General features: G+C 36.8%; 2 protein-coding genes across 2 annotated transcripts; both read left to right on the top strand.

Moving 5' to 3' along the window:
- Nucleotides 1-7: 7 nt before the first annotated feature.
- On the top strand, nucleotides 8-9,307 carry LOC146392318 (T-cell surface antigen CD2-like). The gene is made up of 6 exons (XM_084945281.1): nucleotides 8-53; nucleotides 1,641-1,955; nucleotides 2,108-2,365; nucleotides 8,444-8,593; nucleotides 8,665-8,778; nucleotides 8,944-9,307. The coding sequence occupies exons 1-6, from the start codon at nucleotides 8-10 to the stop codon at nucleotides 9,057-9,059; spliced, it is 999 nt and encodes a 332-aa protein (XP_084801407.1). The 3' UTR covers nucleotides 9,060-9,307.
- A 6,514-nt stretch (nucleotides 9,308-15,821) lies between these two features.
- Nucleotides 15,822-24,518, top strand: LOC146392317 (uncharacterized). Its single transcript, XM_084945312.1, has 4 exons — nucleotides 15,822-17,865; nucleotides 21,755-22,075; nucleotides 22,637-22,894; nucleotides 22,983-24,518. The coding sequence occupies exons 1-4, from the start codon at nucleotides 17,844-17,846 to the stop codon at nucleotides 23,126-23,128; spliced, it is 747 nt and encodes a 248-aa protein (XP_084801438.1). The 5' UTR covers nucleotides 15,822-17,843; the 3' UTR covers nucleotides 23,129-24,518.
- Nucleotides 24,519-25,460: the final 942 nt, after the last annotated feature.

Below are 25,460 nucleotides of genomic sequence, written 5' to 3'. Positions count from 1 at the left end.
GAAGAGGATGGAGCAGTTTCTTATCATTGTGCTTGTGGCAGGGGGAATTCATGGTAAGATCATCTTCATAAAGAAGCCAAGCATTAGTATTTGTAGTGTGAATAATTTCAGCTCATGTTCATGTGAATGCATCTTTCCCAGCTCACGTTTCAGTTGATGAGACTACATGTGATCTTACCAAGAACACATGTCCATGCTCTCCTCTTCTTAAAGGAACTGTGTATATCCAAGTGATGACTGATGCTAGTGGCCGTGAAATGAAGTGTTTGAAGGTGCTTCCCATGGTGAACATAACTGTGTTCAATATAAAGAAAGAAAAAATAACGACAGACAAGGAATTTAACAACAGACTAACATTTATAATCAAGAACGGGACACTCAAGATCACAAACGTGAGGAGGAATGATTCAGGTCAATACAGCATTGAGGTCTTTAATTCAAATGGAGTCCAAGAGAAAAACATTCATTCCACGCTGGATGTTAAAGGCAAGTTATATAACTTATTCTTTATTGTATATTTTTGAAGTTATTATAAAGTTAATCAGAAATATAACCATCTTGTTGGAGTAAAACTGAAAAACACAGTACACAACCCCTGTGCAACAAAGGGTAGAAGATGAAAACAAAAAAAAACTACACAGACAGATGCAAATGTTTCATGTTGCTTAATTTTTCCAAATTCTTGAAGACAACAAATGGGATATTTCTTGATTTTGAATTTGTCTATCTATTGGTATTTCCAGTTCTTTTCACTACACATGGGCTGGTATCCACATTCCTTATTTAATCTTTAACTTTAAAGTTTAAAGGGACACTGAAATTTTAAACATGGTCACTGATTAGTGTTAGCTGCACTAAATGAGTACTTTAGGCAGTGAAGAAGAAATATTATTGCAGAAAATTTGCCAGGAACAAAGCCAATCATTTCCATTTGTTGTCTGAATAATTTCACCTCATGTTCTATTAAATGTGTTTTTCCAGCTCTCGTTCCAGTTGATGAGACTACATGTGACCTCAGGACGAACACGTGTCCATGCTTTCCTCTTCTTAAAGGAACTGTGTATATCCAAGTGATGACTGATGCTAGTGGCCGTGAAATGAAGTGTTTGAAGGTGCTTCCCAAGGTGAACATAACTGTGTTCAATATAAAGAAAGAAAAAATAACAACAGACAAGGAATTTAACAACAGACTAACATTTATAATCAAGAACGGGACACTCAAAATCACAAACCTGAGGAGGAATGATTCAGGTCAATACAGCATTGAGGTCTTTAATTCAAATGGAGTCCAAGAGAAAAACATTCATTTCACCCTTGATGTTAAAGACAATGGAAAAGTTGAAGGCAAGTTATTGTAACTTATTCTTTATTGTATATTTTTTAAGCTATTGTAAAGTTAAAGTTAATTGTTCATGATTTCTTGGTTGTTATTGTTACTATCGCCAAGCCTCTGTACTTGGGTCCTCTCGTAAATGCTTGATTGCGTAGTGTACACTTTAGCAAACAGTAAACAGAAAACTGCAATTTCTGTTTTTGTTAAACATGCGCAAATGCTAAATGAAAAGAAAAACTGTAGTTCTTGTAGGTACTAAACACTCGAAATTGTGTCAATTTTGCTTCCGTTTACTTTGCATTGGCAGGTATGGGAACTTACTGTGATGGCAGCCAGGATGAAACTAAGTGCTATGGAGCTTTGGGAGGAACTGTGGACATCCATCTGGGCAGCATCTCGGAAATACTTGAATACCAATTGTTGAAGGATTCATTAAAAATATTTAATGTGAAAAAGAATATGATTAGTTTTAAAACCACAGAACATAGGTATCTTTTCCTCAGTAATGGGACATTTAGGATCAATAACTTGAGCAGGAGTGACAGTGATAATTATACTCTTCAAGCCTTTGATTCAGATGGAAGAAGATTAGACGAGCGTATTTTACAGTTGTTTATTCAAGGTATTTTTTCTGTTCTGTTGGCAAACTAAATAATATATCACAAAATATCAAATACATGTATTTTGTTCTTTCCTTGTTTCTTTTTAGAGACTATAGAACATGACAGAGATTCTGATTTAACATCTAAACTCATCTGTGTGTTTTTCTCTCAGCTCCTGTGTCCTCTGTCCTGCTGGTCTCTGAGTGTCTGTCCCAGGGAGAGATGAGGGTGTCCTGCTCCTTTGAGGGAGGGGACAGTCCTCAGTACAGCTGGACTCTGGATGGACGCACACTGACAGATTCTGAGCTCCTTTCTGTAAATAATGAGAGTAACATCATCACTCTGAAACAGCACGTCTCAGGACATCTGGTCTGCTCAGTCAAGAACAACGTCAGTAATGTCTCCAAAGAAGAGAGGATATCTACCTGTGGTGAGTGAGGTCTTTGTAAATAATATCTAATACTGAATCAGCAATTCAGTCAGTGTAGGTTCCCAGACATCCAGCTCATGGTAATAGTCTCGAGAGCTTGACAAAAGACAGAAACTGGTCTTTTTTAGATATTTGTACTGCATTCTGCTACACAAGGTACCCAGAGCTGAAGTCGGCCTATACTGAAAGATCTAAACAAGGACACATTCCTGTCATTTAGTAGTGATCTCTGCAGAATTAAATAATAGTTTTTCATGTGTTTTTTTTATTAATCCTAAGTTATTAAAGTATTCCATAAATTATCTAACTGAGCAAATGCTATCATATATGACTGTATATTTACTCTGCAACCTAACAACTATACATTGTTGATCAATGCACTGAGAAAAGTGTAGTGTGAATATGTCTCTGCTCTGACTTGCCCTTGGGAGGTTAGTGACCAAAATGGTCAATTTGGACACCTTTCATAAATCATTTATCTATGGGCTATAAGCTTTGTTTTTATTGATTGCATATTAATCAGTTGGACACTAATAATAACTGATGGCACATTAATAAATTAAAACTTTAATGCAGTGAATTTATTGATGTAATTGTCTCTATTGTCTCCTTGTGTTTTGCCATAAAAACACATGTTGACTTGTTTTTTTTGTTTTTTTAATTTCATTTATTTTAGGAGCAGGAATTTTAACACTGATGGGTGGTGTTCTCTTAGCACTGATAATTTTCTTAGTTGTGGGTGTAGCAGTCATCTGTTCTCGGAGAAAAAAAACAAACCTACAAAGCAGGAAGGTAAAAAAAAACTTTGTTCTTTTTATAATTACATTTAACAATTTTTCTGTTTGCTGTTTTTTAAATAAACAATGTTTATTCTTTGCCAAAAGTTTGTTGATACATCTAAAAAGCCAGAAGTGAGCAAAATTAAAAGTCATTTTTTTTTGTGTGCATTTTGGTCAGAATCAGTGAAACCATTTCACAATTTTCAGTCTGCTGAAGAAATGATGGTAAACTTCTGTTTAGACCTCAAACGATTATTTTAATGACTCACTAATGTTACTTTATTCTTCTTGCTTCTCTGCCGAGGAAGAAGATGACCAGGCAATAATGTTTACTGATGTCAGTCTCATACAACAGCAAGGAAAGCAAATTGTCAAAGAGGGGAGATAGAGGTGGAGACAGAGTAATCCCAAGTCACTCACGTGATTTACCCAGGGTTGTGAGTTTTATGATGTTTTGGGGTTTTACTCATTTTTCAAATTAATTTTGTTTTAATGGGGCTTTAGGTTCATTGTGGGTAATGGTGAGTTTGGTGTTCAAGCTCAATAATCTTCTGTTCACATTCTACCTTCTGTTTACCTTTGAGTGTCATCTATAGATCTATATTTTTAGTTCATGGTTTCGTTTATGATGTTAGTTCCTTTTCATTGGGAGTAACCAGGATGGACAAGAGTAGAAATTAGTATATTAGAGGCACAGCTCAGGTTGAGCAGTTTGGAGACAACATGGTTGTCATGTTGGACATGCAGAAAGCTGATATGATAGGAGAGGATACTAGGGATAGGAAGACAGACTGCTGCTATTGTATATAAATGTAATCATGAACACAGGTTACAAACATTGTACAAACTGCTTTTATTAAAAAATGAATTCATTAAAATATGTGCTGCAGTCTGTGTTCATCCAGATTTAAATGTAGTGACACAGTAGAATATAACAAAAATAAATAAAAGAATAAAAATGAGGCTTTTCATTTTAAAACCTGCATGTGTGCTTGTGGTTTGTGCAGTAGCACTTACTATTGCTTCACTGTGCTTCCTTCTGTGCACAATGACGGTTTTACCTGACATATAACATCAACGAACAGAACTTCAGACAACACTTCAAAACTGAGCAAAACAACAAGCAATAATGTCTGTGAAGGTGTTTCAAGGTTTGACGGAATCTGTTATTTACATTTCTTAAATTAAAAACAATTATGGCTTAATTACACACTTTTTTTGTAATTTCTGTGTAAACCAACTTCAAAGTGCTTAAAAACCCCTTTAACTTGTTAATTTAATTTAGCTGTAAATATCGTGTCGATGAAAAAGCATAATAAGTTGGACAATATTGCACATAATGTCCTCTTTGTATATATCTATTTACTTACTGTATATGTTTTTCTCTATATATTTTGCACAGTCGAGGAGCGTATCAGGTCACATTTCACTACGTGTTATACTTGTATAACTATGTACGTGAAAAATCCTGAATTGAATCTTGAATAAAATTACAAAATTGGTTTAGGAGTTTTAGAGTTTTAGTATTACTAAATTAATGACTGCAGTCTGTCTTCTCAGTCTCTGCAGTTGTATTGTAGTCACATCCTGCCTGGTCTGAGTTCACACATTCTTATTTAGAAGCTGATCACTAAAACAGGAAACATGGTCAGAGGTTTTGCCTGTTTGCATCTTAGTAAAGTACAAAGTTTACTTAAAAGCTGCCTGCTCAGCCTGCTTCTCTGTTCTCTTCATCACTGCCACTTTCCCACGCTGTCAGTCTCAATACTGTCATCTTTACTCTAGTCCAATCATCTTCTTACTCACCTTCTTTGGGCTAATCAGTGTCCACTGCACTCTTCATCATTCTCCTTTCCTCATTCATGCAGTTTTTTCAGCTTTTTACATGTGGCATATCATTAATATATATTTACATGTTATATATCAGCGCAAGGGCGAAGATTTGGTTTTGGCATTGGTGGGGACGGATGATTCAGCCTCCGAACCCTGCCATGTTTCTTTTTTTTCCCTTTTTGTCTTTGCTTCTTAATACAAAGAGGAGAAATATACTTGCTTACATATGCTATTCTATGTGCTTTTAAACCATTTAAAATCACAATTCATAGTTTTATATGTGAATTTTATAATGTTAAATTACTATTAAACAAATGACTAAGTATTTTAGACTTTAGTTTACCTCGGCCATATTCCATATAAATCAGGTATCATACAAAAATAAAAATAGTTTCAAATACAATCATGACAATAAAGGAATATGACTTTAAGGACTTAACAACATTACTTCATATTATAGTACACCAACATCTCTTATACAAAACTACTCATATAAGATTACCACAAAGTAAAAGATCTCTCAGCAACATTATGCAACATTTTACTACTGCCTCTATCAAATCAGTGAACTGGGATTTTTTATTCTAAACATGAACTACTGTTACAGCAACAGACATGGACTACTGGTGCCCCACACAACAACTCAATGTCCACTATGTGAAGCAGCCAAACACATGCCTTCTCCTTTCGTTAGCTGAGATAAACTTCTGGCATATTTGTTTTACATCTATACTGTCCAGTCTCTCCTGGTGGACAGGTTTTTCATGGTTACATACAATTTTAGACTGATGTGGGCCAAGCCTAGCACATACTTACCAACTTTGAGACCTCAGAATTAGGGAGACATTCAAAAGGGCTGTTGGGGGTTGGGGGGTGGGAGTGCTATACATATACACAAAAAACTTGAATCTTACAGGGTTTATTTATCGAATAAAATAAGTTAAATGTCACTGTTATTATTGTCCGGCCGGAAACAGGCCGGGGGTGTCCAAATTCCGAAGCTGCATCCACCTGAGGACCCGGCCTTCGCAGTCATGGGCCGGGTCCTCCATTTTTTCCTGAATTATGAAGAAATATGGGCCCCAGTTGGGCAGCACGTAGTGTGGGCTGCCCATACTAAGCAGAGAGGTTTCCACAGTGGGGCCAATTGTATATATAGTAGTATTTCCACACTCTAAGGCTACGTCCACACTAGCCCCGATAAATTTGAAAATGGCATTTTCAATCGTTTTCACAGAGTTGTGCGTCCACATTGAAATGGCTGAAAACGTTTACGTTTCAGTACTGCGCATGCGTGAAACGCAAGACGATTCAACCTGACCCATTTCTGTCTGCCGTTTATTTACTTTCCGGCTCTGTGAAATGTCGCGGCAAAATGTCGAGAAAAAGCACAGTTTTTTAAATGGACTAACAATGAGGTGGAGTTGTTGCTGCAAATAACACAAAAGTACAAAGTTGCAAAAGCGATTGAGAATTAAAGAATTTGAAGAAAAGCCCTATTAAAGAAAATCTTTAATAGGGCTGTCAAAATTGAGTGCAAACAAAACAATTGCTGTCTCCGCTATCTTAGTTTAATTGGTCACATGACTTGATCACATGACTAAAACGTGTCATCGTTTTTGAAAAGGCTCTGGGTTTGCTGTCCACACTCGAAGCAAAAACGTTGTTTTAAAACATATCCACTTTGGAGAGCGTTTTCAAAACGCTCTGTTTTGCTTGACCCCATCTCAGTTTGGACAGAAGGCCAAAACGGAGAGAAAAAAGATGCATTTTCAAATGAAAACGTATTAGTGTGGATGTGGCCTAAGTGTGGGCTGCCCTACATGAGCCCCTCAGATGTGCCCCACATTTCACACTAATATACAGTACAGTACTTCTGATATTGAACATAAAATACTTTTGGTTTTAAACAAGTATTTTCAACATCATGAACAGAAAGCGAAAATATAACATGAATGCAGTCAGTTATAAATAAGTTGCGTAACCGTGTCGCCTCAGTGCAGACATAAAGTCAGACTATTTAAAAATGTGTTGATTATCAAAAAGTAATCCAGTGCAACCAGTGATATGAAGCGAAAATGAAACCTTTATAAATAATTCCGCAATCTTTTCCCCCTATATGTCCATATTTATTTGTGTTTGTGGGGCAAAAAGAAAAAAACAAACAAAAGAAAAGAAGTTGTTAAGTACATCAATGAAACCTGAATTTTCAAGAATTCTCCTCTGAGGGTAATCGCTAACAGGGCACACTGGAGCCTGTTCAGACCAGCACAAACACGCCTGTTTTCGAGGAAAAAACTTTGAAAGCTGCAGACTGTATCAACAAAGGCTGAACACTGAGCAGACATGGAAGCTGTAGCTGGACTGTTGTTGATGTTGTTCGGAGTTTCTCATGGTGAGCTACAAAACTTCTTGCTTAATACCTAATCTTATAACAATGAGATGTTTTGCAGCCACGGAATCTAGTTCAGTCCATAAAATAAGTTTGGAACAAAAAGAACAACAACAACAAAAGACAAATTTTTCCAGCTTGCTTGGCCTGCTTTTCTTTAAACATTAACGTGCCATTCTGAGATCATTGAATATGCAGTAAACACATATAAGTAAATACAACTATGACAGATTACCTCATTAAACAACTGTTCTATTTCACACCAGACATTTTTACTTTTTTTCTTGTAGAACAGTACAGGCTACTTAAAACATTTGATGATGGTGTGGTAAGGCAACATGCACAGCTGCAGAGTCTAAAAGCTACAGCAGCTAAATACAATTCAGACATTTGTTTTGTCGTTTGGAAAATTGCAATTTTCCAGCTAGGTTTTGTAAATTTTCATCTTGATGAATATCTGCACAAGGAAACTAGAGCTGCTAACTTACCCCAAACTATGTTTCAATCACAGACCTGTATAATACGTATCTGTTCACAAATAAAAGCTTTACATTGTTTGGACTTAAACAGACAATCATCAGAAAATGTAACCACAGTCCTTCTGGCAGGGACTACAAACTAAAATCCACAAGTTCCCGTGGACAATTTTCAGATACATATATTTTTTTGCTTTCCCAGTTATTCATTGGAGACCAAAATCCTGTCACAGTATCAGAATTGATCTGTGTGTTTCTCTCAGCTCCTGTGTCCTCTGTCCTGCTGGTCTCTGAGTGTCTGTCCCAGGGAGAGATGAGGGTGTCCTGCTCCTCTGAGGGAGGGGACAGTCCTCAGTACAGCTGGACTCTAAATGGACGCACACTGACAGATGCTGAGCTCCTTTCTGTAAATAATGAGAGTAACATCATCACTCTGAAGCAGCACATCTCAGGACGTCTGGTCTGCTCAGTCAGTAATAACGTCAGTGATGTCTTCAAAGAAGAGAGGATATCTACCTGTGGTAAGTGAGGTCTTTGTAAATAATATCTGATAATCACTCAGCAATTGATATGCTTTCGTGGGGTTTTTTGCTCATAGGCTTTATTTTCATTAACTGCACTTCAGTCATCGGGACACAGATATCAGAGTGTGTGCATAAAACTAATAACACTGTGTGTACTGAACCAGCACAGAGTTCTGTGGGTAAGGAAAAAGAAACTGCCATCAGTGATGAATCATGGTGGATTAGTAAGTGAAAACTAAGTAGATCCAATGAAATCAGTTTTTTCATCTTTTGTTGTCTTTTATCTTTGAAACAGGCAATTTGTCATTGATTGGTGGTGGACTCTCAGCTCTGGTAATTTTCATAGCTGTGGGTGCAGTTATCATCTGCTCAAAGAAAAAGCAAAACGACAAACGCTTAAAACAAAACGGTAACAAACATCTTTTTTTTTTTCCTTTCTCCCATTACTCAGATCGCTCTTTTTTTTTGCATTTTTTTTCCTAACAGTGACATTTCTTTGACTATTAGCAAACAGTTTCATAGAACATGAAAATATTTCTTTAATCATTCACTGACTCTATTTGCTGCTCTGCAGAGAATGAAGATGGCCAAGAAGTCTATGCTAATGTTGGTGTTGTGGCAGGTGAAGCAAAGGGAGAAAATAGCAGAGCTGGAGTTAATCAAGTTTTCAAAATGAACTTGCCAGACTGAAACAACAGGAGATAGTTTTGTGTATGCTAACATCATTAAAAAACGCACGGTAATTTAAGCGGTCACTACTTTTACATAGACTGTATCACTCAAGAACCATGGAGGAAGGAGATGATGCCAAGATGCCTAGAGGTCTTTCAGTTAATGCGATTTCCCATCAAGGATCATACTTATTGATTTATTAATTTATCTTATTTTTACTGTATTGTACAAAATGGTTCTGTTGTTAGGGAACCTCCACATTTACTGCTACACTACTACTGTGACTGTTTTCCACAAAATTTTTAAATAATTAAATTTAAAATAATTTAAATCATTACATTTTGTAAAAAATTCAGTGCAGAAAAACTTTTGGTCATTGATAAAAGATCCGAATGCCCACAGCTGACTTTTCAGTCACAGAAGAAGAGAACACATTATATTAAAGTTTTGTGGTTGTATTTTTTCTTTGATATCTGCACAATACATTTTACAGTCGAAACAAAAATAATTTCCTAACTTATTTAAGTACGTTTGTGGTGGGCCGTGGTAAGCGGTGTCACTGCAGGGGAGGGAGCACCTGAACAGCATCCGCAATCACCCTTCACCAGCTTAAAGCCTGTGTTCTAACTGTTGTCATTGCTGTTGGTGGTGATGTGTGTGGCTGGCAGCTGTAGAGCTGCAGCCATGTGTTTGTGACAGCAACCGTGAGAGAATAAAAGTGTCAATAAAGTATGCTGAAAAGCATGTTCATGTATGAATCATCAAATCTGCTGTGGTATGTTTACAACAGTTTAGTTCAAATTTATGTAACATTAATTCATAATGTATGTCATCTCAAGAAACATTACACAATAAAACCTGCCAGTATTATATATTTGAATGTCAGACTGTCAGATTTGATTTTTTATTATAGAGATCACAATAACAATATTGATTATATTCTGTCATTTAGGGAAGTTACGTGATCTGCATCTTGTCAACTTAATTGTATTTTCAATTAGCTCAGAGCCAGTTTACCCCAGAACCCTTTAGGTAAGAAGATCTTTGACACTGTATTACAAGCTCAGTCTCAATTCAAATATCATCAAAATACAGAAACTCAAAATAAGATTTATGCAGCTTAACTCTGCTTCTACAGTCATGTTGAAGCTGAAGATGAAAAACTAGATACAAAGAAACTGTCAGCATGGTTAGAGTGGTGTAGTCTCTCCTTTTTTCTGCTTGTCATCAGAAAACATCTGTGGCATATTTATATATAAAAATTAAACTGTTAACCTGATATAGAGCATATCGAGTTTAGGAATTAATGTGTAAATAGTGTTCTTAAAGAGAACTTTATAATAATATCACGAAGTAAAATGATAAATGGTCTGTATTTGTATAGCACTTTACTTGGTCCCTAAGGACTCCAAAGCGCTTTACACGTTCAGTCATCCACACATTCACACACTGGTGATGGCAAGCTACATAGCAGCCACAGCCACCTTGGGGCGCACTGACAGAGGCGAGGCTGCCAAACACTGGCGCCACCGGACCCTCTGACCACCACCAGTAGGCAACGGGTGAAGTGTCTTGCCCAAGGACATAACGACCAAGACTGTCCGAGCCGCGGCTCGAACCGGCAACCTTCCAGTTACGAGACAAACTCCCAACTCTTGAACCACTATCGCAACAAAGCAAATAACGCTTCTTTCTCTACCAAAGATGTTATGTGAAAATACAGGCTTTCATATATTTTTCTTTATGTACAGCTACACTGCAACATTTGTTCATTTGTAGAATATATCAAATAATATACTCTGGACTGAAAAATCTTTATTGAATCCCTCCCTCGTTCTCTCTGGCTCTTTTTTTAGTACAATTCTAGCAGCTTAATATCAGATATGACCACCATTATTCTTCAACACAATCTGAACTCTGTTAAAGAAATTACAAGAAGATTTACCTAAGTAGATTTCAGGAATAGTTATCCAGGGTTCTTCAAGGACATTCCGTCGCTCTTCTTTGAAGGTTGGCTGTGATTTCTGCTGTTCTTTCAAGATGAGCCCACACTGCTTAAATAATGGTGAGTTGCAAGTTTTGGGGAGGCCAAACCATGACTGTCACGGTCCATGGGTCAGTGACCCAGAGTTTGGATTTATTTTATTATTATTATTATTAATCTGTGACTTCATGGTTTATGATTACTAGTATTTTAGTTTCTGTTTAAGCACTCTAGTCCTTCTTTGCTCTGTTAATTCTAGTTTTCAGGTTGTACTCAGTGTTCCCTCTGTTCAGTATCTAGTGTGGGTCTCTGTGTCTGTCGTGTACTTTCTGTTTTATTGTGACAGTTCTGTTCTATGTTCAGCCTCTGTTCCCCTTCTGGTCTGTGTGATTAGTACCAGCTGTGTTTCCCTTCTCTCCCATTTCCTGATTAGTCAGATTACTCCGTCCGTCCCAGTTTATATGTTCCTTATATGTTGTTTCCCTGTTTTGACACCCGAGTTTGTACAGCACAATAAAGCTGCCTTGTATTATTGGGAATAAAGAGAGCTCAGTTTTTATCATATTAAGAAAAACTGTTTTGTTTTTCCTAATACTGAATACTTTGAATTGATCCTTTAACATCTGGTATCTAAATATTTCTGAGCTGCTGCCCATCAGTTCAAGGTACACAGTTGCTCCAGAAGGAAGCAAAACAAAAACAAAAATAATTTAAATATTTACTTAAAACAAACATATTTTTTCTGGATCTGTTTGTATCAGTCAAAGTAAATAAATTATATGCAAAAGTTTATATAAATCTGTGAGTAAAACACAGAGATCTGACAACAACACTAAAGAACATCTAAATATTAGTTTAATTGAACTTACCTAATTAGCTTATCCTAATAATGTGATGCATTGTATTTGTTACTTAAGATGATGTGAGGGAAAGGAAAAAGTAAGTGATAAGAACTGCAGACATGACCAGACTTACTCTGTGACCGGCCTTTGTTTAGTTTCTGTTTGCTTGATGGGGAAGTTCACACACACATCCCACAGGCAGGTTAGGGTTGGGGTGGCTGGTGCCAGTCACAAATCTGGATAAATGGTGAACGTTGCATCATGAACAGTGTTGGGAAGGTTACTTTTAAAATGTATTCCATTACAGAATACAGAATACATGCCCCAAAATGTATTCTGTAACGTATTCCGTTACGTTACTCCATGACAGTAACGTATTCTGAATACTTTGGAATACTTAATATATTATCATGCTTTTTACAACAACGTGAATGTACTATTGCTGTGTGATTTATTACTATTACTGAAGGTCCGCGACTCCGAACTGTAGTAAAGGGACCTCTGACTAATACGGCGGGGTCCCTGTCGGCTCGTAGCCGAAAAATAGCTTTACTTTGTTGTGTGGGTCAACTTTTCTTGCGAGAGACAGAGAGAGGCGTTGAAAGACTGCTGCAACGGAACTTATTGTTTTCGGAGGAAAACACGAACACAGTGTACAGTCGAGTCTTAATAGCTTACTTACAGCTGGGCTCGTCAGGCTCTCTTCTTGGCTACAGTGGTTATTATTATATTTACATGCTTCCAGCTCCCGTTTTTGCTCGATGACAACTCGTACCTTTCCACTCCCCTTTTTCTCCCTCCTCGCGCTCACAGACCCATAACGTGTATGGCAGTCCATTCTCCCTGCAACACGGACTACACTGCCCATGATGCTACATTCTTTAGAGCTATGCTTGTAGCATTCTGCCTGTTAGCTTAGCACAACAACAACAACAACAACGAAAAGGCGCTCTCTCACCCAGGAAACACACAGTCGCAGAGAGAGAGAGAGCGTCGCCCTGTAACCATGGCAACCGTAACGCTGCCGCCTGGAACAACAGAACGTAGCTGTCAAACAAAACCCAAACAGTCCTGACCCGCGACAAAATGAAACAGGAAAGTACCGCAGTGTAATCCATTTATTTCAACAAAGTAACTGTATTCTGAATACCACCTTTTTAAACGGTAACTGTAACGGAATACAGTTACTCATATTTTGTATTTTAAATACGTAACGGCGGTACATGTATTCCGTTACTCCCCAACACTGATCATGAAGGACATCAGGTGTAAAATCTTTACCATGTCAAATATGGTAATATGTCAAACACATATCACTTGTGTCAGGGGCCGTGTTAACAGCAACCTGTAACAGAACAGTAACAAATATCTTAGAGGTGAAGTATGTGTAGAAACAACAGCAGTGTGTGAAAATGATGAGAATGATTAATGTGTTACTGATTTCAGAACTATTAAGAGTAGTGAGAATAACATTTCTGCTGTGAGAATTGTGCAAATGCAATCAATAAAAACTGTAATATCAATTTAGTTAAGCTGTTATGTTTTGTCAGGAATCAAGTACAGAAACACCTCAGAGATTCCAGCATCTGAAATAGCTGTTCTTACAGTGAGATTTTTTCATAGCTGTTATAAATAATTTAACAACACTCATTCAAAACAGCACTTTAGCATAAACAAAAAAATATCAAACATCTTTTTCTCTGTTATTTGGCTTGACATTGTGATGAAATCAATAACTGATGACACACACTTCAAACCTACCTGACCCCTGTGAAGATGCCACCTACAAATATGTCACTGCAATAATTCAGAACAAATAATCTGGCAAAACTTAATAAGTGTAATTTCCAAATTTCAGATTGATGACAGAATATAGGAAAGCATTATTTTTTATGATATTCCTGTAAACATCAGTGCAAAAATGCTTTGAAGCTGTATATGTCATGATCCGGAGTTTGTGACTCCGTGTTTATGTTTTAGTAGTTATTATTATTTTGGGTTTTGTTTTCATGTTCCTATGTGTTCCCCAGTCTGTGTGAAGTTTTTGCGTTGTGTCATTGGGTGTATGCGTTTCCTGTTTTATTTTGAAGGTCTGCGTCTTATGTGAGTGTTTTCAGTTTGCCTCCCTGGTCTCGTCACGTTAATCACCCCCAGCTGTGTCCCCCACCTGTGTGTGATCTCCCTGTGTTCTCTGAGTGTTTTTAAGTCTTGTCTTCTGTCTTAGTCGTTGCTGGTTCGTCTGCGTTATTCCCCTCCGTCATTCTGTGTTGGTTCCCCTCGGTCTCCCTGCGTCTCTCCGTATGTATTTCCCCGGACCTTCCTGCATCTTCGTTTCTGGTTTGTTTTGTTAGTTTTACCCAGTTTAGGTTTTCCTGCTTCACCTTCACCCACGCCATTGCTGTTTGTATTTTCTTTTGTTAAATAAATACTCATCTGCACCCGAGTTGCCGCATTTTGGGTCCTATCTCCAATTCCACACGTCTGCCACCGTGTTCGTGACAGTATAATTCTTAATCACTAGAGGGCACCATTATGTAAAAACTACTGAGCTGATAGTGTTTCTGTTATGAATTCAGTGTTCAGGTTTTAAAATCAAATGTTACATTTCAATCCCAGTTTGGCTTAACTATGTTTTTGTTGAGTGAGTCAGGGGTGACAGAAGGATAGCAAGAAGAGCGAGACATGCTATGATTTATGGTTTGGATCTGGAGGTTAAGATCTTCAATGGGAGTAACCCGAACGTACAAGACTCGAAATAAGTATCAGAGGGAACAGCTCAGGTTGAGGATTTTGAAGACAAAGTTAGAGAAGCAAGTCTGAGAGGATTTAGACATGTGGTGAGGTTTTTAAATACTGGAGAGGTGTAATCTAGGGTGCTGAATAGCGAGCTGTCAGGCAGGAGGAAAAGAGAAAGCCTGCAGAAGTAGATAATCTACCGTGGCAACCTCTAGAAGGAGCAAACAAAAGAAGACGAAAAAGCTGTGGTTTTCCTGATCTGCCCAGGCAACTAATATATAATATCAGAGATTACATTTTAATCGTCACACACATATTCTGCTTTGGATTTCTTCTTTCAGTATCTATTTTCCTCCACATACTGTATCATATACAGAGGTAATAGTTTGAATGCACCCACATTGCCTAAACTATTTTTATTAAAAGCAAAAAATAAAACATCAAAAAGCATTGTGTACCCTGTGCTCATTAGTCTACATTTTAAACATAGACATAAACATAGAGCAGGAGCACAATATAACCAAGAAGAGTTATTGAGAGGCTCTGTGTAATAAAAGCTACATGCATATTTGTGGTTTGAATGGTGACACTTTTTTGTGTTTCACTTCTTTCTGTGTGCAGTGACATTGATGTCTCCTTTTATGGTGAGACCTAACATGAGACCTCGACACACAGAAATTTGGTACATTTCAAAACCACTGAAAAACACAACAATCATTAATGCCTGTGAAAGTGTTTCAAGGTTTGACAGGTAAAAATAATTGACTGTTTTTCATTAAATTGGTAGGCAACTTTTCTCTCTTTGCAGCTCTATTGTAGTCACACCCTGCCTGGTCAGTGTTCACGTTCTTATATGAAGATGATTATCACTAACAGGAAACATGGTCAGTGTAGGTTGTGCCTTTTTACATCTTGGTAAAGTAGAAGAGTTTGTCTGAAAGCTGCCTGCTGAATAGGCTGAACGGAGAAGAAACACAGAAGCTGTGTTTGTGTAGGTGATGCTATTATTATTTTATATTACTGATGATGCTATTATTGCATCATATCTGTGGTGAGCTATATTTAATTGTTTGAAATATGCAGCAGCTGGGGTAATAAGTGTTGTCACTGAATTGATGTTGATATTATCCTTAGTGTTCTGCAGATTAAAGGTTGAGCTACACTTACGATAAATTTTTACAAAAATAAAATTCATTATAAGTTTTCCTTGGATTTACAGTTGCCTGGATATTAAATGAAAGCTTTCTTTGCTACAATTTCCACTGATGTTTGTGGATGATTACTATTTACACTTATCACATGTAAGGAATCACTCGGACAGCTGAAAACTGTACCAGCACACACTGAACAGTGAGGAAAGATGGAAGCTGTGCTTGGATTGATGATTATTCTACTGGGAGTTGCTCAGGGTGAGTTTTTCAGCTTTTTAGATGCAACACTTTTATAATGTCAAAATCTTATATATCAACAGTGTGTTTTGAAGCCATGGCATGTGTTAGTACATTTGAATACTTGAAAACAGCCAAAGGATCTCGTCTTTTATTTGTTTATAAGTTCAGCTTATTTACAGTATGCACTTAAGGTCAAAACAAGCAGTGCTGAGTTATAGTCATGTTGGCAAATACAGATTTCCAACATGACTAACGTGTTCATCAGTTACAGTAGTGGTATGATGCAGTAGCGTTGAGCAGTGTTGGGACTAACGCGTTATTAAGTAATGCGTTACAGTAACTACGTTATTATTGTGGTAACGAGCACGGTAAGTAGTTATGCCAAAATCAGGAACGCGTTACTCGTTACTGGGATTTAGATAGGCTCGTTATTCGTTACTTCGTGTGGTGGCTATCGCGGAGCTTCCACAGATTCAGTAACATTAGCAAGTGGTGGAGGCCAGCAGGTGGACGACAGAAAGGGGACGCAGGAGGAGGAGAGACCCGAAGCGGCCGAGTGTCAGGTGAACTGAACTTCAGGTAAGACGTTATGACCTGCAGTCTATCTGGGTCAGATATAAACCAAGTTTAGTTGGAGTTTATTTTCGTTGTGCTGACTTTTTCGTACTGCGTGCTAGCTAGCATGACGGGGTTTCTATACAGCTGGGTGGGTGCTATGATGTTAATGATGTTGAACTTTATTTTTGTTCATACGGTTAGTTGCCAACCGTTCCCTAAAAAACGGAATCGTCTCGTATTCAGAGAAATTATTACGCGTTTCGTATTGAGGTGAAAAGGAACAGTTTGTCCCGGACTTCAGCTACAATGAAAAAGACACAAAACTGGAGTTATTCTTTGTCTTTGCTGCACAGCTGCCGCCTCTTCTCTCATTCTCTCCCCTCCCTCTCCTGTTGCTACTTTAATCATGAAACTGATCAATGATCAGCTGATCGGCTTTTCCCTCTTGTTTATTTATCGTCCACTTTGCGCCAGAAAGAGGAAACCACCGGATGTCGCGTTAAACAACAGCAGCACGTTTGATCAGCTGTTGTTAGAATTTATTTAATATTAATTTCTAGTATCAGCTGATGTTTGCTGGAGCCACAGCTGTAAACCTGCTGGTCATGATATCGTTTTGTATATCTGGTGAGTGGGAAACCAGATGAAACCAGATGTCCTTACTGAATCATCAGAGCTGAACAGGTGATGGAGAAACAGGTTTACCTTTTAGGTGACATGAATGAGTTGAAGGGAAGTTATGAACTGTTTCTGAGAGACAAATAACACCAGGATCCTTTTCTATGTAGCTGACAGCTGGTAACTGTGCAGCAAAGTGTTGCCAGGGGGCCAAGTAGGGCATTAACAGGGAAAGGGGGGCACAAAGAAATACTTTCTTATTCTCATTTCAAATGTCTAGCTTTTAATAAATAATTATCTGAGTCTTACAACAAACGATTGATAGATTGATACATATATACCATCAAGACAGTGTACATCACTGTCACAACAGTGTTTGTTTTCATTCAAAGCCTTTATGATATTTGCTATAATGGCGGGCCGGTCTCTAGTCAAAATGCCCGGGCTGATTTTTTTTGTCCCAGTCCAGCCCTGTATGCAGCTCATCTGCAGCCTGGTGTTACCTACATCTTCCTATTTGGATGGCAGAATTTCTGAGTTCTGAGTACAATCGAAAGCACCACGACTGCAGTTTTTGTGTTGGATGTAAAAAGCGCACATGATGCTGTGACGTAGGCTAGAATCATGGCGGCGGTCAACGACGGTCCAGGCGTGGGATTTCTCTCGTGGAAATATGCACATTATTTTTTCCTTTGGTAGGTGGCACAGTGCACTTGTGGCAAGTAAGCAAGCTAGAAGACTGGCACTCTTGCTGGGTATCCAGTTAGCAACACATTAACAAGAGAAGTCTGAGTAAAACCAAAGTTACTTTCAAAGTAACTAGTTACTAGGGAAAGTAACGAGTAACTTGAAGTAACTGAGTTTTGATGGAAGTAACCAGTAATGTAACTAAGTTACTAATTTAAAGTAACTTACCCAACACTGGTGTTGAGTGATATATTTTTTTAAAGTTTTTAACTGGAAAAAATAAAGCTGCAGATAAATGGAGAAATTCTTTACTTTGTGCATTACTTTTTAGAATTTAGGCGGTTTTTGTTCATCCTTGCGGCACAAAACCAACTTCTTCTTCTTCTTGTAGTTTTTGTGGTTGAAATGGAATTACCTCATAATGGAATCTTTTTACCTATTTTCTTTTCCCCACATCTAAGGATGTTTACTTTTCCAACTAAATGTTAAAACTTTAAATTAAAATTTCGTAAGGTACAAAAAGTAGCTTGGTTTATTCAAAATTTTATTGCCATGATTTCGTAGTTGTAGTTGTCATAGGTGACATATTATACACTGTTTACTTACCAAATTGCTTTAGTAGTACTCTATTTTCTGCACTATAAGGCACATTTATATTTCTTACATTTTCTCAAAATCAGCAGTGCGCTTTATAATCCGGTGCGCCTTATGTATGAATTCTGGTTGTGCTTACTGACCTCGAACCAATTTTATGTGATAAACCATGCTCAAAAATCTGTCAAAAAGTTTTTTAGTACGACTTTGGTAAGCTACGAAGCCGCAGTGTTGTCGGAGCATTATGGATAACATAGTCAGGAGCCTCACGGAGTAATCTGGGTCCAAAACGTCTGTTTCAGGTCCTAAAGATAAATGAACACTGGCGCATCACTGGGAGTTAAAAACCTTCTAAATGCTTTCATCTTTAATATAATGATCAGCATTGCTGCTTTACCAGGTGTAACAATTAAGTTCAAAATCCAGGCATCCATGAAAACAGAATTTACTAAATTTAATGGAGTTAGAAGTTTGATTGATTCTTTATTTTGAACATGTTGAAAAAGTACAACAAAATAGAATTAAAAGAGACAAATGAACAAAGCAAAACAAAAGAAAAACGAGCAACCACAACTCCAAATAACGTTCATGTTCAAAAAGGAGCAGGAAGAAGCATAAGCTTATTTAATCCCACCCCTTTTCCACTATCTAGTATCAATAGACTACAGAAATACCTCCTTGCAATTACATTATATGTCATGTGTATTTTTTTTTTTTATATATATACATATATGTTTCTATCCATACATACGTATATACACACGCACATATACACATTTTCAATAACCCCATTAACACCTCAAGGATACACAACCTACAAATATATATATATATATAGATATAGATAGATATAGATATAGATACCAACATACCCGTGCACCCGCACACACATGAAAATATTAGACAAGAACACCCTATCAAACCTCTACCTTTTCCCTGTACCCTGTAAAAAATCATATCCTTAAACCGCTTTTTAAACTGCGCCATGCTTGGACATTGCTTCATATCTTTACTTAGTCTGTTCCACAGCTTCACTCCACACACAGAGATGCAAAAACTTTTTAATGTTGTACGGATACGAGGATGTTTTAAATTTAATTCCCCCCTCAAATTGTATCCCCGTTCCCTTTTAGAAAACATTTTTAGAATATTGTCAGGAAGCAGGTTATTTATTGCTTTATATATAATTTGTGCAGTGAGAAAATGAACCAGATCTGTGAATTTTAGAATTTTTGATTTTAAGAATAGTGGATTTGTATGATCTCTGTAACCAGTTTTATGGATTATCCTTATGGCCCTTTTTTGTAATATAAAGATTGATGATAGCGAACATTTGTAAGTATTGCCCCAAACCTCTGCACAGTAATTCAAATACGGTGCAATCAGGGAACAATAGAGAATGTGGAGTGATTTGTGGTCCAGAATGTGTTTTACTTTACTCAAGATTGAGACACTTCTTGAAATTTTGTTATGTATATGATTTATATGAGACTTCCAGTTTAATTTATCATCTATAATCACACCAAGAAACTTATGTTCAAGTACTCTTTCAATTTCCACACCATCTAAATGAATCTGCACTTGTGCATTTCTAAGGGAATTCCCAAATAAAATAATTTTAGTTTTACTTGGATTTAGCGATAATTTGTTCCTGTTAAACCATTTTTTAATTTTGCACATTTCTGAAGTAATTGTATCCAGCAGCTCCTTTAGATTCCCCCCAGAACAAAAAATATTTGTGTCATCTGCAAATAATACTAATTTTAATATATCAGATGCCTTACAAATATCATTTATATAAATAATAAATAATTTTGGACCCAGTACAGAGCCTTGTGGAACACCACAAGCAATGTCCAAGCATGATGAGGAATGGACACCCATCTTCACAAATTGTTTCCTGTCACTTAAATAATTTTTCACTCATTGCAGTACAACCCCCCCTAATCCCGTACCGTTCCAGTTTATTAATTAAACTTAATTAATTAAGTTAGCAGGGAGTCCACCTAAACATGAACTCTGCTATCACTTCTGACATAAATGAAGAGAGAAACTAAACAGCAGTGACGTTTGTAATGTACACTATATACGTGGGGTATATAGACAAAGGCATCTCTTAATATTTGAATTCAGGTGTTTTCAGTTACATTGCCACAGGCATATTAAATCAAGCACCTAGCCATGCAGCCCACTTTTACAAACATTTGTGAAATAATGCAAAGCTTTAAAGGACTCCATGAATTGATCAAATAATGAAATAATACAATAAATCAAAATTCAAAGTATAAAACTAGGGACAAAAATTTTATAAAAAAATAAAATGAATTGCAAATAGCAGTAATAAAAAGACGAAACATGAACATAGCTATCAAGTTGAAGCCTTCAATTTGACACTATTATAAACTCATAGTGTGTCTTATATGACTCTAATTTCAGATGTAGGCCTGTCGCTGCTATTATTACAAAGAGTAATGATGTGAAACCTTTCAAGTATAAAACTAGGGACTGCTCTCACTTCCAACATAGATGAAGACAGAAAACTAAACAGCAGTGACTTTTGTAGGGTTTCTGAAGTTGGGCTAGCTGGTATATAATGATTTGCTACATGATCGCTAGTGACACAGCTATGTTAGCATAACATAAACACAGTGAAGCTAGAGGACGAATGCTAACTTTTTTCCACTCAATAAAAGTTAACGTGAGGGTTCCCGATGGTCTTCGGACAAATGCAATCGCATGGCAGGATGCTATAAACAGACCAAACTTCAGTCAGGAGAACAACTGAGATAACTCATCCACAATAAAGGTTAGTCATTAATATACTGCAACAACACAGGAATAGAGCAGCTGCAAGAAGATTCAACATTCATGAATCAATGGTACAGAAATGGAAGAAGCAAGAAGAATGAGTTGAGCAAAATTGACTTATCTGACGCTTATCTGCCTTATGTATGAAAACAGACCCGTTCATGGACAGTGCACCTTATAATCCAGTGTGCCTTATGATCTGAAAATATGGTATATTTAGTTAAGATATCTCTAAATTTTGGACTTTACTACTGTAACTTTGCAAGTTTGTTGCAAAGTTTGTAGTGACCATGTTTGCGGTGACAGTGTCCTGGAGCCTCTATTACCTGTGACATATAAGACACAAGGCCAGGTATAATACCTTGTTTTTACACGTTATTACCAATTAACCCACTGAGTGAAATATTCAGAATTATTTTTTTAATTGCTTCAGTGCTGCTTAATATCTTTTTGTTGTTGTTGTTGTTTTCACAAAAATATTTTTTGAATTTGCAGGTGTGGAAACTTACTGTGATGGCAGACAGGATGGAGCTCAGTGTTATGGAGCTTTGGGAGGAACTGTGGACATCAAGCTGATGGACAGCACCTCAGAAATACCTAGATACCACTTGTTAAAGGATTCATTAAAAATATTGGATGTGAAACACAATAAGAGTTTCCATGATACCACAGAGAACAAATTTCTGTTTTTTCCTAGTAATGTAACATTTAGGATCAGTAGCCTAAACAGGAATGACCATGGTAAATATACCCTTCAAACCTTTGATTCAGATGGAAGAACATCAGATGAGTGGACTTTCAAGTTGATCTTTCAAGGTAATTTTTTCCATTTCAAGAAATGACTACAATTATTATATATAGTGCTTAACAAATGTATAAAAACACCAAACATTTTAAACTTTATAGATAAATACTTTATAGTGTTTAAAATATAATTTGGATTAAAGGGCTAATAAATATTGGTGCATGAAAAATCATAGAAACATAAAAAATATATTTGCTAATCATCAATAATGTTTATTTAAGGCAGGTGTGGTATAAACGTTGCATTAGATGGTAGCCTAATAAATGTGTTAAGCCCTGTAAATGTAACATTATTTTGGGTAATCTACATAACATATCATCTTATATAATATATCTCATATTCTGTGTGGTATAGATGGTCCTTTACTTTACAACATAAACAGCTTGAGGCAGCTGTTGTTGTGATTTGTTGCTATTAATAAAATTAGATTAGATTAGATTGAATTTGAATATTTAATTGAAAATTCTAAATTTAACTGTATTTTGTGGCTACAATTCTCTTCCTTATATACTATTAAGAATGAACAGTTCTGACATATAATATCAAAACTCATCTGTGTGTGTTTCTCTCAGCTCCTGTGTCCTCTGTCCTGTTGGTCTCTGAGTGTCTGTCCCAGGGAGAGATGAGGGTGTCCTGCTCCTCTCAGGGAGGGGACAGTCCTCAGTACAGCTGGACTCTGGATGGACGCACACTGACAGATGCTGAGCTCCTTTCTGGAAATAATAAGAGTAACAACATTATTCTGAAACAGCACGTCTCAGGACACCTGGTCTGCTCAGTGAAAAATCATGTCAATAGTGTCTCCAAAGAACAAAGGATATGTACTTGTGGTGAGTGAGAACATGATGCAAAAATATCTTAAGAGTTATGAGCTTTACATTTGTCATAAATTATTGAAACAGCAAATGAATTCCTCAGGATTCATATTCATTAACTGCACTTTATCTGATGGGACACACATTACAAAGTGGGTTCTTGCAACCAAAAATACCCTGTGTATTAAACCAACAATGGGCCCTATAACAATCTCTGACACTCCTCTAGGTAAGGAATCAATCCTCTAGTAGTATCACTTACTCCAATGGTAACTCAGTTATACATAAGTGAACCTGGTCAAAGCTCTAATTTAATGTGATATTTGTGTCTCTGAACAGAACTCCTTACTTTTATGTGGTTTGAGAGCAGTGATGGGAATTCTCTTATTAATTGGGATTTTCATCTACTTTGCTTGGAAGAAAAAGAAAACTGAAAAAGCTGAAGTCTCTGCTGTCCCACAAACGACGGACTACCCAGACAACTCTGTTCTGATGGTTGAAATGAGAAGTTCTACTTCTTGCAATGTGTAGTGTCAACTTTGATCTACTGACATTTCACATCTCTGTGCGTGTGAAAATAACACTTAGATGACACATAGCTTGTTTTTATTCACTAATCATGTTTTACATTTACACAGCTTACACTGAATTACCATGAGAAGGTCTGAGTATCTTATGCATTTGTATTCTGTGTAAACTAATATAACAAATGTTGTAACTGTAAGTAGTCTTTTAATCTGAGACATTTTTTGTCAAGCTTATGGTGGCCTAAAATCAAATACATATTACATAATTGCAAATAGAAATAATCAACCCACCAGAAACTACTGTTTGTACTAAACTGAATTTGAGCACTGTTGCAAGTGGTTGAAATCAACAGCACTGATTCATACTGTGTACTTTTCTTTTGTTATTGCTACACTGTAACAATATATTTGTAGGACATGTTAATATTAATAGTGTGTATTAGATGAATTACAGACAGTCACACGACTCAATAACAGTTGTGACTAAAAGATGATTGAATAATGTAGTCAATCATAACTGAATAATGTAAAAGGTATCATGGTCCCCAAGGTTTTTAAGTTCTCTTTAGCTTTGCATTTTTTGAAAATCTTTGTTACATTATTCTGCATTGGTTTCATTTCCACGTTGTGAGGGGTTTACCTAAGGTTTTTCTTAGTGTTTTGTGTTCTTGTTTCATCAGTTCTTTTGGTAGCATTTCAGTCTGGTTTGTTTATTGCTGTGTTTTCTTGCTTCCCTTGTGTATCTGTCTGGTTCTGCCTTTTCTGTGTTTGTTTACCTTTCTGTCTTTGTGTCAAGCTCATATGTCGTAGTCTAGGTATCAATGTTAGTCATTTCCTGTTTTAATTTGATATTCTGTCGTCCCTTGTGCTTTGTGTTCTGTTTTGTTTCTCTTTTTTCATTAGCCTGGGATAAGTGTCAGCTGTACTCCCACCTCTTGCCTGTTCCCTCATCTTCCTATATGTTCATGTATGGCCTCAGTCTCATTTAGTTTTTCGTTCTGTTCTTCCTCTAGACAGTGTGCCTCTTGCTGTGTGTTCTGCGGTTCATGTGTCCTACCAAGTAAACCTAGTTCATTAGTTCCTGTTTCCACCTTAAATTATTTTGTATTCTGTATTTTAGTTTTTGTTCATTTAGCAATAAAGCTGTTTTGAGTTTAACTTCTGTCTTTGCGTCCTAACCTTCCTGCTACACAGCCAGTGACATGTGACACAGGAAGAATGATGTTTAGAGTGTGAAACAGTAGCACAGTGTGACTGTCCATATTTTATCAAGATGTACAGTTTGAGAGCTTCTGCTTATAAGCAGATCTGTCCACTTGCTTAGCCATGTTTTGTTAAATTCAACCAGCAATTTTGTAAACAAAACATCTCAAAACCTTTGTTTTTAAATGGATACATGGACTGATACTGTGATGAGGTCAGACACTGCAATAGATTTCAAACTTAGATGACTACTGTAAAACTGTTAACTATTAAATAGATCAGAGAGCTGTTTATTTTGGGTTCCTCTAATACCTTTAGGGCCTTTGAGGTAGTGCAATAAAAACTAGATTCAATAAAATCACTTTAAACAGAATATGGTCAGACAAAGCTTTAAATGGCCAAGAAAAACAATGAAAGCAGCATTATTTATGTGTCAATGGAGGGAGCCATTATGCGAGATATTTACAATAGTTGTGTTGGTGTTATGCCTTCAATGTTCAGGTCTTAAAATGAAACGAGAAGCACTCAGAGTATGCAAACCTCTACTAAGACATTTACTTTGAAAGGAATAGTATTGTACTCAATTTGTTTACATTTATTCCTTTAAATGTTTTTGAAAAGTTTGTAGTACAATAAAATGGAATAGAGTAGACCTTTATTGTGATTGTACATGTACAACCTAATTGCGGGTGCCCACGCCACCTGTACAGGAATAAAATGAAGATAAGATGGAGGGAACGTGGTAATGGAGGATTTTTAGTGACTTATCAACCACAGCACATTCACCATTGGAGGTTTCACAAGCAACAAGCTGAGTAATGAGAAACCTAAGCCAACTCCAACCTTTCTTG

This window comes from Perissodus microlepis, chromosome 2 (assembly GCF_051167445.1).
Source record: "Perissodus microlepis isolate ML-2025 ecotype Zambia chromosome 2, ASM5116744v1, whole genome shotgun sequence".
Classification (NCBI taxonomy): Eukaryota; Metazoa; Chordata; class Actinopteri; order Cichliformes; family Cichlidae; genus Perissodus; species Perissodus microlepis.
The sequence above is the reverse complement of the archived record's forward strand: the minus strand, read 5'-3'. Positions and strand labels throughout refer to the sequence as shown.

What these genes read in the sequence shown, in the direction of transcription:
- LOC146392318 (XM_084945281.1), top strand. Translation starts at nt 8, where the DNA reads ATGGAGCAGTTTCTTATCATTGTGCTTGTGGCAGGGGGAATTCATG. An exon ending in AGAGAGGATATCTACCTGTG is followed by an intron (nt 2,366 to 8,443) that starts GTGAGTGAGGTC and finishes TTTTGCTCATAG; the next exon opens with GCTTTATTTTCATTAACTGC. An exon ending in CAAACGCTTAAAACAAAACG is followed by an intron (nt 8,779 to 8,943) that starts GTAACAAACATC and finishes GCTGCTCTGCAG; the next exon opens with AGAATGAAGATGGCCAAGAA.
- LOC146392317 (XM_084945312.1), top strand. Translation starts at nt 17,844, where the DNA reads ATGCACATTATTTTTTCCTTTG. An exon ending in GCACATTATTTTTTCCTTTG is followed by an intron (nt 17,866 to 21,754) that starts GTAGGTGGCACA and finishes TTGAATTTGCAG; the next exon opens with GTGTGGAAACTTACTGTGAT. An exon ending in TTTCAAGTTGATCTTTCAAG is followed by an intron (nt 22,076 to 22,636) that starts GTAATTTTTTCC and finishes TGTTTCTCTCAG; the next exon opens with CTCCTGTGTCCTCTGTCCTG.